The sequence below is a fragment of the Atheta coriaria genome, unplaced genomic scaffold (genome assembly GCF_025399875.1).
Source record: "Atheta coriaria isolate IRGN ID8LTWV9N9 unplaced genomic scaffold, Caltech_Dcor_3.1 hic_scaffold_15_pilon, whole genome shotgun sequence".
In the NCBI taxonomy this organism is placed as follows: Eukaryota; Metazoa; Arthropoda; class Insecta; order Coleoptera; family Staphylinidae; genus Dalotia; species Dalotia coriaria.
This window is the reverse complement of record NW_027045457.1, coordinates 639,338-660,071: the sequence shown is the minus strand read 5'-3', so window position 1 is coordinate 660,071 and position 20,734 is coordinate 639,338. Positions and strand designations below refer to the sequence as shown.

At 29.9% G+C, this 20,734-nt stretch overlaps 6 protein-coding genes, 1 long non-coding RNA gene and 1 pseudogene across 7 annotated transcripts; 1 reads left to right on the top strand and 7 right to left on the bottom strand.

Moving 5' to 3' along the window:
- Positions 1–661: 661 nt before the first annotated feature.
- On the bottom strand, positions 662–4,142 carry LOC135802065 (protein takeout-like). Its single transcript, XM_065315593.1, is given in 5 exon segments — positions 662–1,233; positions 2,469–2,588; positions 2,591–2,601; positions 3,600–3,825; positions 3,898–4,142. Coding segments are annotated over 5 exon segments (720 nt in total). The 5' UTR covers positions 3,962–4,142; the 3' UTR covers positions 662–934.
- A 254-nt stretch (positions 4,143–4,396) lies between these two features.
- LOC135802064 (circadian clock-controlled protein daywake-like) lies at positions 4,397–5,550 on the bottom strand. The gene is made up of 4 exons (XM_065315592.1): positions 5,435–5,550; positions 5,140–5,365; positions 4,883–5,016; positions 4,397–4,774 (listed from the first exon to the last, which is right to left on the bottom strand). Exons 1-4 carry the CDS (start codon positions 5,493–5,495, stop codon positions 4,467–4,469), a joined length of 729 nt encoding a protein of 242 aa, XP_065171664.1. The 5' UTR covers positions 5,496–5,550; the 3' UTR covers positions 4,397–4,466.
- A 2,722-nt stretch (positions 5,551–8,272) lies between these two features.
- LOC135802067 (protein takeout-like) lies at positions 8,273–9,368 on the bottom strand. Its single transcript, XM_065315596.1, is given in 5 exon segments — positions 8,273–8,626; positions 8,629–8,699; positions 8,757–8,890; positions 8,951–9,176; positions 9,233–9,368. Coding segments are annotated over 5 exon segments (735 nt in total). The 5' UTR covers positions 9,309–9,368; the 3' UTR covers positions 8,273–8,398.
- Positions 9,369–11,852: 2,484 nt separating this feature from the next.
- LOC135802077 (uncharacterized) lies at positions 11,853–13,280 on the top strand. The gene is made up of 5 exons (XM_065315607.1): positions 11,853–12,038; positions 12,274–12,514; positions 12,575–12,708; positions 12,773–12,919; positions 12,984–13,280. Exons 1-5 carry the CDS (start codon positions 11,966–11,968, stop codon positions 13,133–13,135), a joined length of 747 nt encoding a protein of 248 aa, XP_065171679.1. The 5' UTR covers positions 11,853–11,965; the 3' UTR covers positions 13,136–13,280.
- LOC135802078 (uncharacterized) lies at positions 13,268–14,820 on the bottom strand. The gene is made up of 6 exons (XM_065315608.1): positions 14,659–14,820; positions 14,510–14,602; positions 14,003–14,141; positions 13,814–13,947; positions 13,597–13,746; positions 13,268–13,526 (listed from the first exon to the last, which is right to left on the bottom strand). The coding sequence occupies exons 1-6, from the start codon at positions 14,726–14,728 to the stop codon at positions 13,375–13,377; spliced, it is 738 nt and encodes a 245-aa protein (XP_065171680.1). The 5' UTR covers positions 14,729–14,820; the 3' UTR covers positions 13,268–13,374.
- A 235-nt stretch (positions 14,821–15,055) lies between these two features.
- LOC135802126 (protein takeout-like) lies at positions 15,056–16,514 on the bottom strand. The gene is given in 6 exon segments (XM_065315652.1): positions 15,056–15,588; positions 15,716–15,865; positions 15,919–16,020; positions 16,023–16,048; positions 16,221–16,467; positions 16,508–16,514. Coding segments are annotated over 6 exon segments (684 nt in total). The 3' UTR covers positions 15,056–15,436.
- A 22-nt stretch (positions 16,515–16,536) lies between these two features.
- Positions 16,537–17,563, bottom strand: LOC135802079 (uncharacterized). Its single transcript, XR_010550501.1, has 3 exons — positions 17,197–17,563; positions 16,766–17,011; positions 16,537–16,593 (listed from the first exon to the last, which is right to left on the bottom strand). It is a non-coding gene; the product is annotated as an uncharacterized lncRNA (long non-coding RNA).
- A 1,520-nt stretch (positions 17,564–19,083) lies between these two features.
- LOC135802125 (protein takeout-like) lies at positions 19,084–20,422 on the bottom strand (annotated as a pseudogene).
- Between the last annotated feature and the right edge of the window lie 312 nt (positions 20,423–20,734).

Genomic DNA, 20,734 nt, shown 5'->3' with positions numbered 1-20,734 from the left:
ATTGCACTAGTTATAAACAATTTAAAATTAACTGCGCCAATAAATATATACACAGTTCATAATTGAATGGTTAAACGTTTTCAATAAAAGTTTACCCGCATTCAACGTGTGACATTTTACGTTAAATAATATGCAAATTTTGTTTGCGAATATCGTAATCATCATTATAATAACATAAATGTTAATAATTTCTCTTAAGTTCAAAGTACAAATAAAATTTTAAAAATTTAAGTTTTTAAAGTTCAAAGTTTCTTAGCAAATATCAATTTTTTATAGAAACAAGAAATTTGAGTATATTTCAGGTCGTCGTTCTCAATGATGCAATTTAAAATTGAAATTTTAATTGACTCTGCTAACATACATACACAGAATGTTTCCAATTTCACGTCCTGTCAATTATTAATATGTTTATGATTATTTTAAACACTTTGTATACTTACGCATGTTACGCATCTTAACGCAGTGAAATAACGATAATCTAAAATGCAAATAAATCTCCGACATGCTGTGGTAACCATAAGTTTACAATAATTTCACTTTTGCACATATTCAAAGACCAGTTGAACAAGCACATGGAAAAAATTGCGTGTTATTATTAAATATTACTTCTTCTTTGACTTCAGGTACATCAATTGCACGATGCACAAATTAATGAACGAAATTTTCTTGGAAAAGTATAATTTTTTTTTCTTCGATTTTGCAATTTTGCAATTTTGCAAATTTCACTTTTGTACAATTCTTACAATATGATAATGTTACATTAATGTCTAATACTGACTACTTTAACAATTGTATGTCAAGTATAAGCAATTAGTACTTTTAGTTCAATGCGGTGAATAGTGTTTTTTATATAGAATATAAAAGAAAAGCACTTGATAACAAACATAGGAAGAAAAAGCAAAACTTATTATGCAATATTATAAATATGAATATTTTATAAGAATAGTTCGTTATAAGTAAAGCGTAGTGTGATTTTATTTGCTATGTTGGTGAATAATTCGCTGAGCGCGTCAGTGAGCGCAGGTCGCACTTCTTCCAAGATGGCGTCTTGTGAATCGTTTAGGACGTCATTGGTTGCTCTGCCAAGAGCTGCATTACCATTGAAGAGATTATCTAATCGCATTACTGTGTGACCCGGGAAGATTGTCAATTTCATTTTGTCGAATTTCAAGTATTCTTCTCCGTTTTGTTGAATACGTTTGCCTTTCAGAACTCCTTGAAAACTGTAATCAGCTGAAACATAAAATATATTTTAATACATATATCTATATAAAGGTATACATTAAACAAGGTTTGGTTAGTTACATCACTTATAACTCAAGAACGGTTTAACATATTTTGATAATCTATGATTGGTAGGATTTGTCTTGGCCCCAAATAGCAGAATATCTATTAAAATATCAAAAATTATAACTTTAACAATGTTAAATAAATGATGAAAATTGATATAAATTTACTGATAGTTATAGTTAAATAATTTAGTCAGGGAAGGCGCTAAAGTGCATTATTAGCAATTTATGATAAAATAGTAAATATTAATTACATTTTTACACAAAACTACGGGAATGAAATCACAGACAAAAGCTATTTCTTAATAATTAAAATGACAAAAGTTAAGTAACAGTTTTATAATAGGAAAAAAATTACTAAAAAGTTTTAGACCTACAATGATTGTAAATATATATATATAATTTTAGAACATCATTTGCTTTAATGTTACATGCAATTCAAAACTTTCAATAATTTCACAAAAATATATAATATTTGCTGATATTATTTGTAACAAAAGTTACACATTAGAAAGTGTTAATAATAGTTCGTGATTATACTTTGCTTGAACAGTTGTTGTTAATGCTAATGTAATATTTTAAATTACGAGTGACCAGCAATGTTAAATTTCTCTATAAATATTGCAAACTTCAATAAGTTTAAAAAAGTTTTAGTGAAAGCTAATATTTATTGACTTGGTTTGCTTTAATATAGGCAACCAACTCTACAGACAACCTGCGTTGAATTTAAATAGTTTAAAACTTTGTTGTTTCTCTTTGCTACCATCACTTTTAGTATATTTGTATAAAAACCGCAGTTTTATTTTTAAATTTAAATTTATTGCGTGTTTCTCATACCTTTCGTGCATAAAATCTAAATTACTACAAATGAGCATTGTTAAATCGTACAAAACGATTAAATTGTTTGACATTGAACAATTCTATCATAATTTTTGCACATAAGTGTTTTTTGTGGTTGTTAAAATTTAATGTGTATTTTAGTCAATTATAGCTCAACCATCACCTAGTTATAATACAGTAAACTTCATTGTTTTTGTTCATCATTCGTTTCAATGTCAAGAGAATTTTTCATTAAAAAATTAAGCTTATGTAATATTATTTATCACTTGAACAAATTTGCATGACCAAACCATGACTAAATGAAATTTATGTTATTTGCATTAATAAGTGTGTACTCACTGAAATTTCCGTGAATTGGCCCACTTCCTCGCAAGTTAAGCACGAGAATTCTTGAATTCAGCTCATAGTGACCTTTGAATTGCAAGAATGGAAGGCGTACGATGAAGGCGAAACGATTTTTGGTACGTTGGCACTGAAAACCGCAAACACCACATATTTCAATTATTATTATCCAACTATTGTTCTAAACAAATAACAATCAAACAATTTAAAAACAAATCCTATGCATAAATAATATTTTTTGCGCTTTTACGTACGATTTGAATTTTTACTTTTATACGAGTTTCTTCCAAGGTGTTTCGCTTTGTTTGCTTTTAATATCTAGTACATAATTATTTCTACCTGTTGTACTTGTTGTACTTGTTGTATTTATTGCGATGTGTGTCATTATGAATTAATGCGTGGTTCGCAGATAACGTTTAATAATAGTCGTGTTTAATTACTTGCTGCCCTACGAAAATGAAGTTGCAAACTCCATTCCATGACGCTTATTAAATGTCTGCTTGCACATGATTATAATTATCGCGTGAAATGCACGTAATAGTATGTAATTAGCGATAATAAGCGTTAGAATGCAAAAATGGAGACGCAACAAAAATAATAAGAAATTAAATGTCAACAAACTAAAATTACTGTTTTTATATTGTATTATGATTTAATTAGGTGCTATATTTATAGATTGTAAATAGTAATATAAAATAAAGTTTGCTTAAGCATTAAGTTTTGTTTATTTTATCAGTTTTTGTTAGTTTGGTATATATTGCTATTTATAAAATAAGATAAAACAGAATTCTTCTTCTTTATTTTGAAAAAAAAAGATAAATTTGCCTTGAATTTTCTTTTATTTATTTGTTTTAGTTTGCTTGTCAATGAGAAAGTAAAATTTGTCAAAATTACTTCATATTCATCATATCAACGTTGGAGAAAAATTATTAGTAATTATGCAAGGCAATTTAAATTTTGAAACTGGTAAAATTGAAATTTTGTAAATTGTAAATTTTAATTTGTTAAAACTAAAATAAACGTTTTAGTTGCAACGTTTCTTTAAAAAAATCTTTTTGAAATGATTGTCCTTTATAAATAAAGGATTTTTTTTGATAATTAATTATTATATATTTAATTAAATCTCACCGTAATTCAGTTATTTCGAACGATGACGGTCCCCAAACCTCGACATCTGTGACATTGCATTGAATACCTCTGGTCAACCGGATAGCATCCAAATGAAGCGGTTCCATCGGCGGCACTTCCAGTTCCGGAATTCCCTTTTGCAACTGTGGCCTGAGTTCATTTATGGCGCGAATAATACATTTAGAAATCTCAGGATCATCCGCCTTGCACGGTTTAATATAATCAGCTGAACAAAACCAATAAAAAAATAATTTAAAACAAATTTAAAACATATTAACAATAAAATATAATTACTTACGTATCATACAAGTCGTTAGTCCAACCAAACACAACACAAATATACTGAGAACTTGTTTAATCATTATGGAAAGTTTTTTGTCGTTAATGTCAATGCAATAAGAAATTAGTATAACATCAATCAAACGAGTAAGTTTTGGTCAGGTGCACGTTGCTTGTCCGAGCGGCTTATTGCAATGACCACGAATTCAAATTGTCATCGTTTGATATAGGCGTCGTGTGGTGGCTGGCGCAATATAAATATCAGTAGCCGCATCGTTCGCGGCGTGATCCTTGAAATCGTTTGCGGGAAAAGTCGTCTGTGCATGACTCGAGCGTATCATCGAAGAACGAACTGCGTGCCGCCGTTAACAAACCGAATTATCAACCGCCTATCAATTAACATTAATGCTACTCGCGATGCAATTACAATTTTAGGGCGGTGCATCATGTAAACATAGGTAATTTCCACTTGGATAAACAATTATTAACTATTTCTTATATTTTACGAGAAAAAGATATAAAATTTCTTTGTTTTATTTATAATTATAAATTTTAATACAAAATTTTATAAAATAAAAGAAAATTAATTTAATTTTTTGGGAAGATTTCTTCTTCAGTGAATTTTCGTACGATTTTATTTGCTATTTCTGTAATTTTTCGATTTAAGTTAGTTTCAAGTGTTGGAACCATTTCTTCAAGAAGTACATCAGAGTTATCTTCAACGACTCTAGTTGCAGCTTCAGCTAGTTGTTTGTTATCTGGGAAGAGTCCACTCATACTGAATTTAACATTCTTCCAGTCCGTAATTTTGAATTCCAAGAATCTCAACTCAATATGATTTTCTCCGTTGATTTGTATACGTTTTCCTTTGAGTTTTCCAATGAAATGAATCGATCCTAAACAAAAAAATGCAAAAATCTGGTTTATCCCAGTATGGCAAATATTTGGCTGAATTCAACCTGATATTTGTTGAGTGTTGCAAGAATTCGGAATTTTTGACATACCTATGCGTCCGGTAAGCGGTCCGTGGCCTTGCAATGGAATCGTAAGAAGCTTGGTGTCGATCGTATAATCACCGCTGACTTCGACGTTAGTGAACTTCAGCACAAAAGCGAATTGGTATTTCTCATACGACGCACTGTATACAAGAAAAAAAAAAACAAATAAATAAATTTAAGTGTTTTATCAGTGGCTGTAGCCTTGCGTGCAGTTTGAAAAATAAAACAAAACTCAAATTGAACTAAATTTATACACTACTTACGAAATATCAAGGATTTCGAAGGCTAACAGGTTGTGCAGTTTGAAGTCAGTAATGTTGATGTTCAAGTTAGTCCTGACGGATAAATCATCAACGTCGAAGGGCTCCAAAACTGGTACATCTAATTCAGGAATTCCTTTTGCTAAATTTGGTTGTAAAGTTAACACTGACGATTTGATGCATCCTCCTAGATCAGGATTTGTTGCTTTGCAGACTTTTATAAAAGAAGCTAAATTCAAAAATTAAAATTATTATTAATTATTAACATTGTGGTAATGTTAAACATTGAAATACTTACGAATTTCAGCATTAACATATAAAACTAAACAAATAACAACAAAAACACACCGATGTAACATTTTAGCGTGATGTTACTTTATTTATTTTTACTAAGAGTTAATAATTTGCTCGTCGTGAATCGACGCCAAGTTAAGGACTAATTTGTAGAAGTCAACTAATCTGCTATTTATGTGAAAAATCAAATCGCGTCTTTGTAGATTCGACAAAAACTCGCACGAACCTTGTTTTTAATCACGACGTTTTTATATATTAGATATACCTAATTCAAATTAGTTTACACAAATATAATTTGCTCAGTGTGTGAACTTTTGAAGGTAAAGTTTTTAGGAAGCGGATTTAATTAGTGTAATGATAAATTATTCACTTAATTAGTTTAAAGTTTTTTCGGAAATTAAAAGCGAATTTTATTATTTGTGATTTTAGCTTAGCATTAACGAGCATAGTAGGTAATCTAAAATTTAAATGATGACCTTGACTCTTACATAATGTAAATATATTAAAAAATTAACAAAACATCTAATAGTTTTAGGTAAATATTAATTTTTGTTTATTTGATTGTGTTTTACGTACTGTGATGGTACCAGCAAGATCAAGAACAGGAATGTAGAAGCAGAGACGCTTGAATCTATTTTTATTTACTTCGGCTCTAAAAATGGTAAAAGTGATTAAAAATGTTAAATTATAATTGTGGTAAATATAGGAAATTAAATTGCTTGAGTTCCTTGATTTTAAATTTTTCCTGCGCCATTTATAACAATATCTGTTACATTTAATTTTAATCAGCTGCTTTGATTTGTAAATCATCAATGTTAATGGTTCTATTGGTGAACTCCTAATTCTGGAATTTCATCTCCAGCAATTTTAAGCCCAAGATTTTGGATTTTATAGCCATGCTGGTATATCTTCATTGTCTCGTTTTACACCTTTATATAATCAGCTGCATGGAAACAAAATAAAATTGCATTTAATCAGAGAAAATATAGAAAAACTTGCATGTTTCTGCATTTGCTGCCACACAACAATAAAATACAAATTCCGCTTTGAGTTAAATTTGTTTTAACTTAATCAAGTTTAGTTTTGATTAAGTGCAGATTAAAGTGTATATTTATTTACAGATCAAGATAAGCTGCTGATTCCTCTCCAGCTTATTTTATACACAAAATTTTGAGAAAACGAAAAAATTATCAATATTTCACGTTGAAAACACATTTTCACAAACTATAATAAAATCGAAAGTTAAGGTTTGTGGAACAGACAAATAATTTGCAAATATATTTGGATCTATAAAATATACCCAAAAACAGGTTCTATTATTATTAGTAAACATCATTTTATTGTAATTAGTCTGAGTTTAATTCAGTGGAAATAGTTCATCATTACGTAAATGTGACGTTATTTTATTGGCAATGAGGTAAAGTGTTCCTAGAGTTTTTTCCAGCGCTTTGCTTGAAATTTCATTTTGCAATAGAGCGTTGTTTTCGTTGAGTAAGTCGTTTGTCGCGTCTTGCAGCGCTTTCTGACCGCAGACCAATTGCCTCCAGTCGTAAGTATGTGTTTTGTCCCTGGTAGATTTTTAATTCAATTGGGCGGGGAAAATCATGTGCGATTATCAGACATCATCATTTCTTACCTACCATTTTGCCAGTAATTTGACAATTTTCTATAAAATTAAGAACAAAAATTATTCTGTAAATTTTGGTGTTTTATTAATTACTTACTGAAATGTCCATGCATGAGTCCGCAGACGCTAAGAAGAATTCGTAGGATTTCCATGTCGATATCATATTTTCCTTCAAATTTTAATTCTTTGAATTTGTAGAGAAAAACAAACCGATTCTTTTGATGTCTATTCTGTAAATGAAAACGTGTAATGTTGGTTGCCTATAGTCGGCTCTCATAATTAAACATAATTGTGGTGTTGCCTACTTCATTTCAGCCAAATCAAACTCTGAAGGTCCATGAATATAAACATCCGTAAAGTTGACATTAACATTGTCTTGTAACTCTAGTCTACGGATATACAGTGGTTCGATTCCTGGTACGTTCAATTCGGGTATTCCTGTCGCAAGTTTCTGACGCAAGTTCACAATTGAGTTTTTCACACAGTCGTCTAAATTGGGATCACTACGTTTGCACACTTGAATATAGTCGGCTGGAAATTCACACGTTATCACCGTTTAATTTACAATAATTGAACTTAATTACACTTGCACAAAATACCAAACTGATTGATTTGTGATCATTACTTTACTTACGTATTGCTGATTTGACAACGTGCACTTGGAAAATTGTGATTGTAAAAATAAAAACCGAAAACTTCCACGAATTCAACATTGTGCTAAACTTTCCTGTTCTACGATGTAAAGTAGACAAAAACACAACATAGACTTTTACTTTTTATATAAGCCAGTGTTATCACAGGCGACAATCAATAATAATAAACGAAAATGAAATAATCAATTAAAAAGTCGTTAAATTCCCGTTTTTAATTCCATATGCATTGAATTGTGATTGTTTCGTTTAGTAATTGAATTGTTCTGTTTTGGCTAGACACATTTATATGTATTTAGTTATCAGTATTCTTTCAATATCAACATGTTATTAAAAAAATTACTCTAATTTGATAAATTTGTTCAAATGCATAGAAATGCATGGTTTTCTATTTAAAGCAAAATAATTGTTTAATTTGTATGCATCAATTGTTTGCATTCAATTCAACTCCAACTCCAAGGCCATGTTTGCAACACAAAACCTAAAAGTACAGTGCACGCTGTTGACGTACATTGTGGTAACACGAAATTAAATTCAACTCTTCAACACAAGCAAACAAACAAAAAACAAAGACCAAAGCCAATTTATTCAGCATTACTAATGTATTGTAAAAACTACAGACACATTACAGCAGTCAAGACAATGTCAAATTAAACTTGTAAAACTTCTTTGTAACAAAGAAGAAGTTAAATTATTGAGGAAATAATTCATCGTATGTAAATCTATCCATTATTTTATTTGCTATCGAAGTTAAGTCTTGGCTTAACGAATTTTCCAGTGCCGGCATTATGTCATCCATAATCACGTTTATATTACTGTTGATTACTGAGTTGGTAACTTGTCCTAGGAATGGATCACCGCCGAATAAATTATCCAGTTGTAATTTTGCATCGGCTGAATGCATTTTAACTGGAATTTCTGGAAGTGTAGATATTGTTTGCCATTTCGCCATATTTTCTTGCCGTGCATCATTCCGTCAGCATGAAAATTATCTAAAATATTTAGATTTATACTAAAATACAATATTTTATGTTTTTATTATGTTTTACTTAATACACCACTAATTTTTCCTTGGCCTTTTATTGGAATAAAAACCAATTTCATATCTAAATCATAATTTCCATTAAAATGTAATGTAGGTGCTACTGATTTGAACATAAATCGATTATGTACAACATCTGTCCTAAAATTTTAATTTTTAAATTTTTGATGTATTTTATGCATATTTTGGCCTAAAACTTACTTTAAATCAGTTAATTTGAATGTAGTTATACCATAAACGTATAAATTCGATATATTGCTGTGTTTCCCAGTGCTCAGTTTAATATTATGCAAATGCAAAGGTTCAATAGGTGGTAAATCCAATTCTCTGATTCCATTTTTCAATTTTGGGAGTAAATCTTTTATTGAAGTTGCAATGCATTGTGTTACTCTGGGATCGGATGCTCTGCACACTTTTATATAATTTGCTAAAAATAAATTTTTGATTTTACAATTGAATTGTTTTATAGTTTATGATTCTTACGTATTTTACTGAACGTTTCACCAAAAAGTGCTAATGAAATAGCAGTGATCAATAAAATCTTGCAAAACAATTCCATTATGAAATTTAACACTTTTACTTGTATCTCAATGTGTTTTAATGGTTGCTTGTGAATGAACTGAATTGCTGTAAGTCATGTGGGTGATATTTATTGGTTCTTCATCTTTGGCACGTTGGTTAGTTAACCAAATCAAAATACTTGGTTGGAATATTAAATTAAGACAGAATACAGAATTGATCTCTATTGTCAGTGAGGTGTTAAGGTGGTGGAGTGCATATTAATTAATCTTAATACCGACAACAATAAAACTGCTTAGTCATATCCAGAATCGATAAAAATATTTTTGGTGACATTTTTGCAACGATAAATCAATTAGAATCAAGAAAAATCAAAAATAAAAAATTCTACTGAAATTGTATTAAAATAAATGTTGATATTGAATTTTTATGTGGTTTGTAAGTGAACTATAGCAAATATGACGCAATGACAAAACAGGAAATGCAATTAACACGTCTCGTAGCATCACACACATAGTGATTTTTATCTAATCTGTATAATTATGAGTACAAAATTGCAAAATTACAATAAAATCAACTAAAACTATGAATTACTCGCATATTCAACGCTTAAATAAACGCAGAGTTATATAATGATACAATTATGGTTTAATAACAACTTGTTTTATACTCATATGTTGGAATATTGTACATTGACAATCATAAGAACAGCAATGTTTGCATTAAAATTGAATTGAATTGAATTGTAAGCGAATGAAATAAACTATAGCGCATTCATCACAGACATCATTAATTAATAAAGTATAAACTAGTTTTGTCCATGATATCCGAAATAAATTATACACCTTGATGTAGGTCAATGTATGCTTTTCTTCTTGAATAGTTTAAAATTCTAAAGTTTCACTAATTAATTTATATGGTCAGAGTATTTATGGTGTTAAAATGTATTTGAATGGGTTAGTATTAAATGTGTCTTCACTTTTAACATTGACCTTGATTTTTACACAAAAATATGTGTAAGAATGTTGGTATAAACCAAACTGAGACTATAAATGAGAATATAAGTTAGTTAGTTGGTTTGTAAAGCAATCACGCAAAGACCAACGAAGCAAATTTGATAAAATTTGGAGTAGAAAATCTTTTGATCGTGGAAAATAAAATAAGCTACTGTTTAATGCAAAAATGTAACTCAAAAGTAAGAAATAAGATATGCAATTTAGTATGAATTATTATTATTGTTATTAATTCAAGAATTCCACCGCTGAAAGTTTTAAAGCGTTTTTATTAAAATCTACGTCTAAATTACAAGCAAAAGCTAATGATATTATAATTGTTAGTTTTAATTTAAATTTTTAAATTTTTTATACATTTTTAAATTCTTTTATTTACTCTTAAATCTCATAATGATTCAGCATTTTTAAATCTTGTATTTGTGTTTATTTCAAGTTGTATACCTACTTTATAATGCGAATGAGTTATAAATGACCTTATCTTCATAGTAATTTTTTCATCAAATTGAATTTTGATCGTTTGTTATTAGATGTTATTAATCGCGAATGTCACTAGACGGTTATCCTTGACGTCCACGAAGAAATGTCATGTCTCGTCACTGCAAATTGCAACTTATTTAACATTATTAGCGTACTGATACAGGCATAATGTAGTATTTTTATTTTAATGAGGAAAATTGATGAGTTAATACAAAATTATTTAGTTATTAGCTATTTTACTGCGAGTTAACCTAAAAATTCACTTACCACGCACATAATATTATATTACTTGTTTTTTCCTTTTTAATTCGAAAAACCGGCTGATGGAATCATTTTTATTAAAGTTTATTGATTTGATGACAACAATTATGCAAATTTTAAACAATTATTACTCAAATTAAAGTCAAGGTAAATATTATCAATCAAGTACGTGGTGATCGGTTATTTATAACAAATAAACGTCTCATTTTAGTCTTTTTCAACTTTTTAAAAGTTTGGTGTTGTTAAATTTCAAAATGTGATCGAAAGCAAAAGTTTCAGTGCAAATAAATAAAGATTTCCTAGAAAGTAATCAATGAAATCTAATTCATAATTAAACTTATAGTTAAATAATAATTTAAATGGGTATTTATTGATGAAGCAATACAAAGTTCTCCTTGACCGCTAAATAAATTATATAACCTATAATTTTCAGAATTAAGAATTATGCAAAAACATAAATATTGATCCTGTGAAAACACTTATTCTTTTCTCAACCATATGTTAAATTTACAAATTGTCTGTTGCGGTCACGGTTTTTCCTTCAAACGTGTAACAAATATAATTATCAACTTGTTTATGAATCATAAATATAAGCTTATACTAGTTTGGCGCACTTATACAACGCGCACAAGGAAATACAAAGATGCATGTTTTACATTTATACACATTCGCACTAAATGTGACTTTGTCCGAGAAAGCCATTAAACATGTGCCTCCATGATGATGATTACACTGTTGATAGCACGTTGATGTGACGCCCGGCAGTTGGAGTGTTTTTTTAAAGGACGACGCGCGTACACACACTCCAATGGAAACTCTTAAAGTGGGAGTTCCTTTTGGTCATTTTTGCTATAAACGAGACAACAAAACCGACAGCGCGTGCTGCGATTAGAATCATTTGAATTTAGTCATTATCAACGTGAATTACCTACTGCAATATTTAAACATGTGGATCAAATTCATTTGTTGTGTGTTAGTGATTGCTGGAGGAATTAATTATTGTTCTACAGCGGCAATTCGTAAGTTATGTGTTTTTGGATTTAAATGTTTTGTTTTACTGATTTTAATCATATTTTGTTATTTTGCTGGAAATTAAAATTAGTAACGCATCACGCTTTAATCTAAAAATAAAATTTTTATAAAAAATTTATAAAATTTTTATAAAAAATTTATAAAAATAAATGTTAAAAGTGATTAAATTCACAAAATAAAAACAAAAAAAAAGATTTTTGTCATAAATTAATTTTTTTATAGCAAGTTATATTCACATTTGTCATCAATCCGATCCACAACTAAATGATTGCATTAAAAACTCAATTGAAGAGTTACGACCACAATTACGAAATGGTATACCAGAATTAGATGTTCCGCCATTAGAACCATTAAATGTTGAAGACATTATAATTTCCCGTGGAGTTGGACAATATCACTTCATGTTGAATTTGACTAATGTGCAAGTTTTCGGTGCCAGTTATTTCGAACTCAACAAATTAAAGTAAGATATATCAAATATATTTTATTTTATTGATAATATTAATACTATTAACTATACTAGGCTGGATATTGACAACATGATTTATAAAATGTCCGTGACTTTCCCAAATCTTCGTCTCAAGGGCGATTATGCTGTGGATACACGAATTCTATCATTGCCAATTACTAGTGATGGACAGTTTGATGCCAATGCAAGTGAGTATTTTATTTGCATTTGTAAATCATGATATGTGATTTATTGTCATAATTATAATTTTAGCGAACTGTGAAGGTGTTGGTATTCTGAAAGGAGATTTAGTGCGTGATGAGTTTGAGCATTTGCACTTTAGTGACTTGACGATTGATTTGAAGATCGGGGATTATAAACTACGTCTTGATAATATTGTTAAAGGAGATGAAACTTTAAGTAATAAAATTAATATTCTTCTGGTTTTTAAATTAATTTTTAATTTTTTTAATTTTTTTTTTAGATGAAGCTATTAATGAACTTGCCAATTCAAACAAAGAAGAATTAATCAAGATTTCTACACCTTTCATTGAGAATAGAGCGGCGTATACTCTTCTGAAAATTGCAAATCAAATCGTAAATAATTTGGAATATGATAAAGTTTTCCCGAAATAGACCCTCAACCTCAAGAAATTCTTTTCATTGTTGCAAAATGTTGTTCTAACCAAAAGAGCTGTTAAATATTAAAAATTTAAGTTTAGAATAGAAATTTTAGATATTTTGTAATAAATTCAATAAAAATATTAATTAAGTAACGAAAGTATGCATTATTTATTTGTCTAGTATCAATATATTAACTCCAGAGTACAAAAACAACAACCAACATGTTCGCAAACAAAGTAAACAGTAAAATATTATTCTGGGAATAATTGTTCACACGTGTACGGTCCGACAATTTGATTCGCAGTGTTCATGAAGTTTTTAGCTAAACCAGCTTCAATAAACGGCATTAAATCCTTTAGGAACGTTTGTAGATTGTCATTGACCACATCATTTATCAGTTTGGCTAAAAATAATATTTTAGCCATATTATAAGACAATTTTCAAAAATAATAGAATAAGATTAAGATGCTTACTTAATATTTTATCGCCGTTAAACAAATTGTCCAATAACACATTTCCTCCACCAACGGTGACTTTCATTTTGTTCTCAACAAATTCCAGATGATTTTCACCGTCTCTTTGAACCTGTTTTCCGACCAGTGTTGATCGACTGCGACAATTTGCTAAAATTAAAATATTTTTAAGATGTTGTTTTATTTTTTATGATTGCTAAATTGTTTTATAACTTACTTAAGTTGGCATGAAATGTTCCTTCACCACGTACTGCTACCACTGACACTTTTCCGTCGATACGATATTTTGCTTCGATTCGTAATGTTGGTATATTAATATCAGATTCGAAACTATATTTCTCAAAATCTGGGCTAAAATTGAGTTTAAAATTAAATTAAAATAAATTTTGGTTGTAGAGAGACGTACATTATGTCAATAATTTCATAATTTCCTCCACCATAGGCAACTACCTGAGTAGTTTCTAGTTTTAATGGACCAGAAGTGTCCTTAATGAGATCATCGATAACAATTGGTTCCACGCTGGGGATATTATACTCAGGATTACCTAAAAATTCAGCAAAATTAACCATATTTTATCAAAATATAAATTTAAATATATATATTACGCTTATCAGATATAATAATTAAAAAAAGTGAGTTTTTATGTTTGTTTCTTTGATGTTTTCATGGCAGTTTTTAACCAATTACAATAAATTTCTGTTTGGGGATATTATTTTCAAAGACAAATCGAATAATCAACTTTTTATTACGAAAAGGGTTTAATATATGAAATAAAAGTTGATACCATCCATAATTATATAGCGGTAAAGTGCATTTCTCAATACTTTAAATTAAAACACAGAAATTGATTGGCATGTCACTGACACAAGCTTATTTTTAAGAAAATGTTGTTAATTAAATTGTATTATTTACCATTTTGCAATTGTGGTCTGAGTGCTTCCACAGAATCCTTAATACATGCTTTAGTATCCGGGCTACTTTTATGACATATGTGCATAAAAGATGCTAAAAATGTTCACAAAAGTATAGCTATTATATTAATCTCAATATTTCATGTTTACGTATATCTGTTGCAGCCAAATAACCACTAAAAACTCCAATAAACACTATTAATCTATTAATCTTCTGCATTTTAACTGCTTACAATCAAAAACAATTCAATCAGATTGTATGGAATTCACTGCCAAATATTAGTAAACATTTGCACTTAAAAACTGTTTACACAGCAATTTATATAGATAAGCTGTCTCGTGCGTGGGATATTCGCGTCATATCCGACCAAGGACTGACAAACACTCCCCTTTTAAACTTCCACTATAATTTTCAACCATTTTTTACTTCTAACAAGCTATAATCTTCGTTGAAACTGTCCACTTAATCACATACATGCTAAATAACAACTTAAATTAAATTATTAATTAATTACGATAGAACTAACAAAAAACAAATAAATTGGAATTTGTGTTTAATACGTAATTTATTATATTTTATTTTATTTGGTGAGTTAGTACACTGAATTTCACTGAATTCTAATTTTGGATCATTCTGTATATAATAAAATTAAAAATATGATTGCATCAATTGTAACAAACTGACAACGTTGAATTAGTTGCCGATTTCAGCCATAATTATACGTCATTAAACATTAGACCATTTTTCTATTAATGAACTGATATTTTCCAACTTGTCATTTGGTCTGACTGCACAATATCTTATATTATACCGAACTAAGAATGTGTAAGAAATAATAAATTAAATTATCGTTTGAGATTTAAAACATTTAACATACTCTTAAATGGTATCACTATTTTTTTGTTCAATTACAGAGAAATAATAATATTAGTCTGTGATCCAAGCGTCGTACGGGATATTATCAAACAATGTTTCGACAAAGTTTGACATTATCGCTATTAATTTTCGTTTTAAGTCGGGTTTCATTTCTTTGAGAAGATCTTGAGCATTTGTGTTGATGAATAAATTCAATGCGGCTTCTACAATCAAAAATTTAGAAACATTAAAACAATAAAATAAAGGTATAAAGTTTGGTTATGTTGTTAGTATGAAGTTTTATTACGTGTGAAGGTGAGAGTTGTAAAGTAATAAAGTGTATTGACATACCGATGACTGCATTGCTGTTGTGCAGATTGTCAACACCCATTTTGATGTCCTTGATGCTGAAATCCATCTTCAATTGGTCTAATTCAAGGTATGTTCGGCCATTACGAGGAATAGGATTAGCTTTCAAGTAAATTTTAGCTTTTACACCCTCTAAAATCAAGAATTTTAGTAAAATAATATTTTTTTTAATTTTTTTATTTTACCATATTCTCCCCAGTAATTTCCTCCACCGGATGCTTTAACCAAAATTAAAACACCACTGGATTCATACAGAGCCCGCGCGGAAATGTGTGGAATGTAAAGTAATGGAATTGATGAGTGTCTACGTCAGATCTGCAATGAAAATTAAATATTCAAGTAATGCGTAAAACTGCGCCTAAAATATGCAAATCAATGTCAACAACCACATTGTTCACATAACAACACATAACTTATGAATAACAATGTACGTGACTTAATTTAATTTCTTTTTCTGATTTTTTAAAGGAACTGAATTTTTATTTACCTGACTGCTGTCATAGTCAAATTGCTCACACCAAAAGCATTAATTTGTCTAAATTTCGCTCTGTATCCATCTGGTCCACTTCCCAAAGCAATCCCAATCTCATCAATAAGAATTGGTTCTGGTTTTTCAATTCCCAACTCAGGAATTCCTCTGGATCTAATATAATGCATGAGATTATTCGCTGAATTCACCAAACAATCGTTTACATCCGGATCGGATCGACTGCATTGTTGCAGATAATAATAAGCTGTAAATAATTATTTAGAAATGTTTTATTGATGTGTTACAATTCATTGAAGCGGATTCATACAGAGCCCGCGGAAATGTGTGGAATGTAAAAGTAAACTGGAATTGATGAGTGTCTACGTCAGATCTGCAATGAAAATTAAATATTCAAGTAATGCGTAAAAACTGCGCCTAAAATATGCAAATCAATGTCAACAACCACATTGTTCACATAACAACACATAACTTATGAATAACAATGTACGTGACTTAATTTAATTACTTTTTCTGAATTTTAAAGGAACTAAATTTTTATTTACCTGACTGCTGTCATAGTCAAATTGCTCACACCAAAAGCATTAATTTGTCTAAATTTCGCTCTGTATCCATCTGGTCCACTTCCCAAAGCAATCCCAATCTCATCAATAAGAATTGGTTCTGGTTTTCAATTCCCAACCCAGGAATTCCTCTGGATCGAATATAATGCATGAGATTATTCGCTGAATTCACCAAACAATCGTTTACATCCGGATCGGATCGACTGCATTGTTGCAGATAATAATAAGCTGTAAATAATTATTTAGAAATGTTTTATTGATGTGTTACAATTCATTGAAACGTGATTTAATGCTAACGAAAGCCATACGGTTAAAACAGGTCTCGCACCTAACGGTACTTGATTTTAACTTGACCACTCGTCATTCTTCAACTGATTTTCTTTCATTTTATTGATAAATAGTAGAAAACTTACGATTTCTTCCATTTCTTGCAAGTGTATCACCGCAGAATGCACTTAGGAGGATAAAAAATGAAATTTTGAACATTTTGATATAGTTTTGGTGGATGCGGCCGTTGGTAATTGTCGACCGACACTGACTGAGTGGCTGGAATTCGTCGACGCAGTGCGTCCTTAAATAAAAAGCGCAGACACTATCGTACACGTTGAGAACTCGTCTTCTGGAGCAGCGAAGGTGTGCGAGTAGGTTGGCGCGACGACAACCTGCCGAGCCGAAGAGTTCCGTTGTGGGCTCTAGTTCTTTGACGCGATGGACGCGCTTCTTTGCCAACTGACCTCTTACACGCTTGGCCGTGACTTTGTCGTTCGGCTGCTCGTCAAGTACGCGGAGTATTCATTCAATGCTCGCTTCTTTTGTGCTCTTTTGCTACGAATCTTCAGGTAAAGTGGGGAAAAGTAAAAGATCTAATACATTCATTGTTAGATTTAAGTTTTTTTGGGTAAAAATACCGAAAAACTACAAGAAACAGCACTGGACGAATATTAACAGTGTTGCCGTTTTGTTCAGTAAGATATAACCTACATAAATATTGTGGTTATGTTGTCAAGTAGGAATAATAGTCATAAACTTGGCAACAGTGACTATCACTAAAGAAGAAAGTGTAAAAATTGCCTGCACACAATGAACTACATAAAAAAGAAAACTTGGATTGTAATTACCACAATAATTACAAACCACAACAATTTAAACATTCATGAAAATATATTAATCGTGTTTTATGCTTTTACAATCTTCTTGTAAGGCATTTATTGTAGTGTTAAAACAAAAATGTAAAAGTTAATGACATCATTCAAAAGTCAAAGCCAACAACCAAAAACAAAAATAATCTTTATATCTTTTTAATTCTAAGAAAAGCATTAAATGACTCGAAATTTAAACATTGCTTGATGTATGGATTGCTGGAAAGATAACCTTGTTTATAAAATTTCTAACAAAAGCTTTTGACTTCCACGAAAAACTTTATTTACGCTTATAATCTTGAATGTAAACATATATAAATAAGTTTACGTAAACAATAGATTTTCCCTGTCATTTGTAGTGAAAAATTGTTATTAAATTCTCTAGTTTGTTTAAATTATAGTAATGAGACACATGTGCCATGTGTACTTTTTGCATTTCTCAACATTCATCAAAACACATTTTTCTCGATTTCTGGAACAAACTGCCAATTAATTTACTATCAAATTATTGTAACGCAAATGCATCATAAAAGCATGCAAATTTCTCGCACGCAAATTAAATTTGTTGGAATATCGACAAACTCAAAGTGCAAACTGAATGGCTGCAGTCATGATTATGTTTGTAATTATATAGCTAATTGTCAATTAGTTACGCTTTGCGCTTTGCTGTTTTCTCCATTAATAAAAATAAAATAAAAATGAATCAAAATAGAATTAGTGATCATGCAAGGTTGTCAGTTATGATTTATCAAATAAAAATGAATCGCAAAAATCTGAAGCGCATAACTCAACATCGCCTAGACGAATTTGGCCAATTTTTTTAAAATTGTTTGTTTAAGTCCAAGGATGGATTTTATGACAAGAAAAATTCAAATAATTGCCGGGAAAACCCTAAAGACAGCTCTTTTCTATAGGATAAAAGTTGGAATTGAGATTCAATCATAGTTATAGTTAAATAGTTGAATCCGAGATGGCGGGCTAAAATGCATTATTAGCAATTCTTTATATAATTAATTTCTTTAAAATAAAATTGCGAATCTTTTTGATAGAATTGACACATACTATGTCTAGAACAAGAGAGTAAAAACGAATTACATTTTAATTAAACACTACCGGGGCGAAGTCGTGGGCTAAAACTAGTTTCAAATAAAATCAAAATAATATCTTTAATTTTCTATAATTTTTGAATTATACAAATTATTATTTACTTAAATAATACAAGTTATAAACTTTTATGTAGGTATATGTTTAATTATTTTATAAACAATTAATTTAATGTGTTGTTGACATGACTTAAATATAAATGTTTCTTACACGTTACGAAAATGAGATGTATACAATTAATACAGATTAATTGGTAAATTGCGAGTTTGTTCGTTGTTTTATTGCTTTTTAGGCACATAAAACACGTCCACTGGCAAATTAGACAAGAGTTGGTTAGCGATACTTTGGAACAGATTCGACAATTTGCGTTTCAATTGAGGAAGCATTGCTTTTACCACTTCTTGACCGTTTTCTCTTAGGAACAAATTCATTGCTTCACCTAAAAACAATAAAAACGTATATTTAACCTACATTCATAGTAATAATACAAAAACAAGTTGTAATACTATCTAGTACGTAAACAAAGTGATTAAAGTAATAGAGTTATGAGATGACGAATGAAAACATACCAATAATTCGATTGTTTCTATAAATATCTTTAACGGCCATGCGCACATGCTTAATGTCGATGTCCACTTGAAGCGTGTCAACGTGCATGTAATTCTGACCCTCCTTTTTGGGACACGCTCACAATTCACTATGGCTGTCACATCCTCTAAAATCAACGTAAACGTCTTATACCACACTGCATATTAACACAAGACAGCAAAATAAAGGTCTTGTATCTTCCATATTTGATACTCATTTTACAAGTACGAGGTAATTTAAGAAAATATTTCCTTACGAAATTTGCCATGAAAAGTGCCATTTCCGCATGGGATAATCAACAAAACTCCACTGCTTCTGTATTTTGATGTCATACGTAATTCAGGCATTTTAATCCTTGCTTCCAAATGGTTTTCCGGTACTACTCAATCTCAAATTAAAAACAAAATTACCTTGTAAGTATTTTTAAATTTAAAAAATCATAAATATTAATATCGTACTTCATTTTAGTCACGGTGAAATTCACTCTCGCACACCATAAACATCAATATCAGCTAAAGTAACACGATATCCATTGGGTCCTGACGTCGAGAGAGTATTAATTCATCCCATACGGAATGGTTCCACTGGTAGCAATTCAATTTCTTTGGTCCCGTCGCCAAATAAGGTTGTAAATATTTGCAGGGATCCAATAAAGCATTTGATTAGTTCTGGATCGCCTTCATGACACTGCTTTTACATATGGTGCTAAAAATTATAGTACTATTGCGTTAAATTGAATATGGGAACAAAATATAACGATTTGTAGAAATACAGTAATATTTATTTTGAAATAAACCAAATGTTCCATGTATAATGTTAATATTAAGCTGTGTTAATAAATCATAACCTTGCAGCGTTACTGTAATGTATATATGGTTGCCTAACATCAAACAATTATTCCCAATATGTTGCCTTTTGCTTTAGATCTATGAATGCAACAAATGCTAAAATCAAATAAAACAATAAATTTCTTATGAGTACACATAATCCTTCAGGTGTAAATTTAATTGAACCTCAAATAAATTTTTGCAATGTACGCATTTTTCAATTGCAATGAATTGTAATGTAATGTAATGTAATAGAGACTTGTTAATTGACCAATAGGCAATACGTAGCGCAG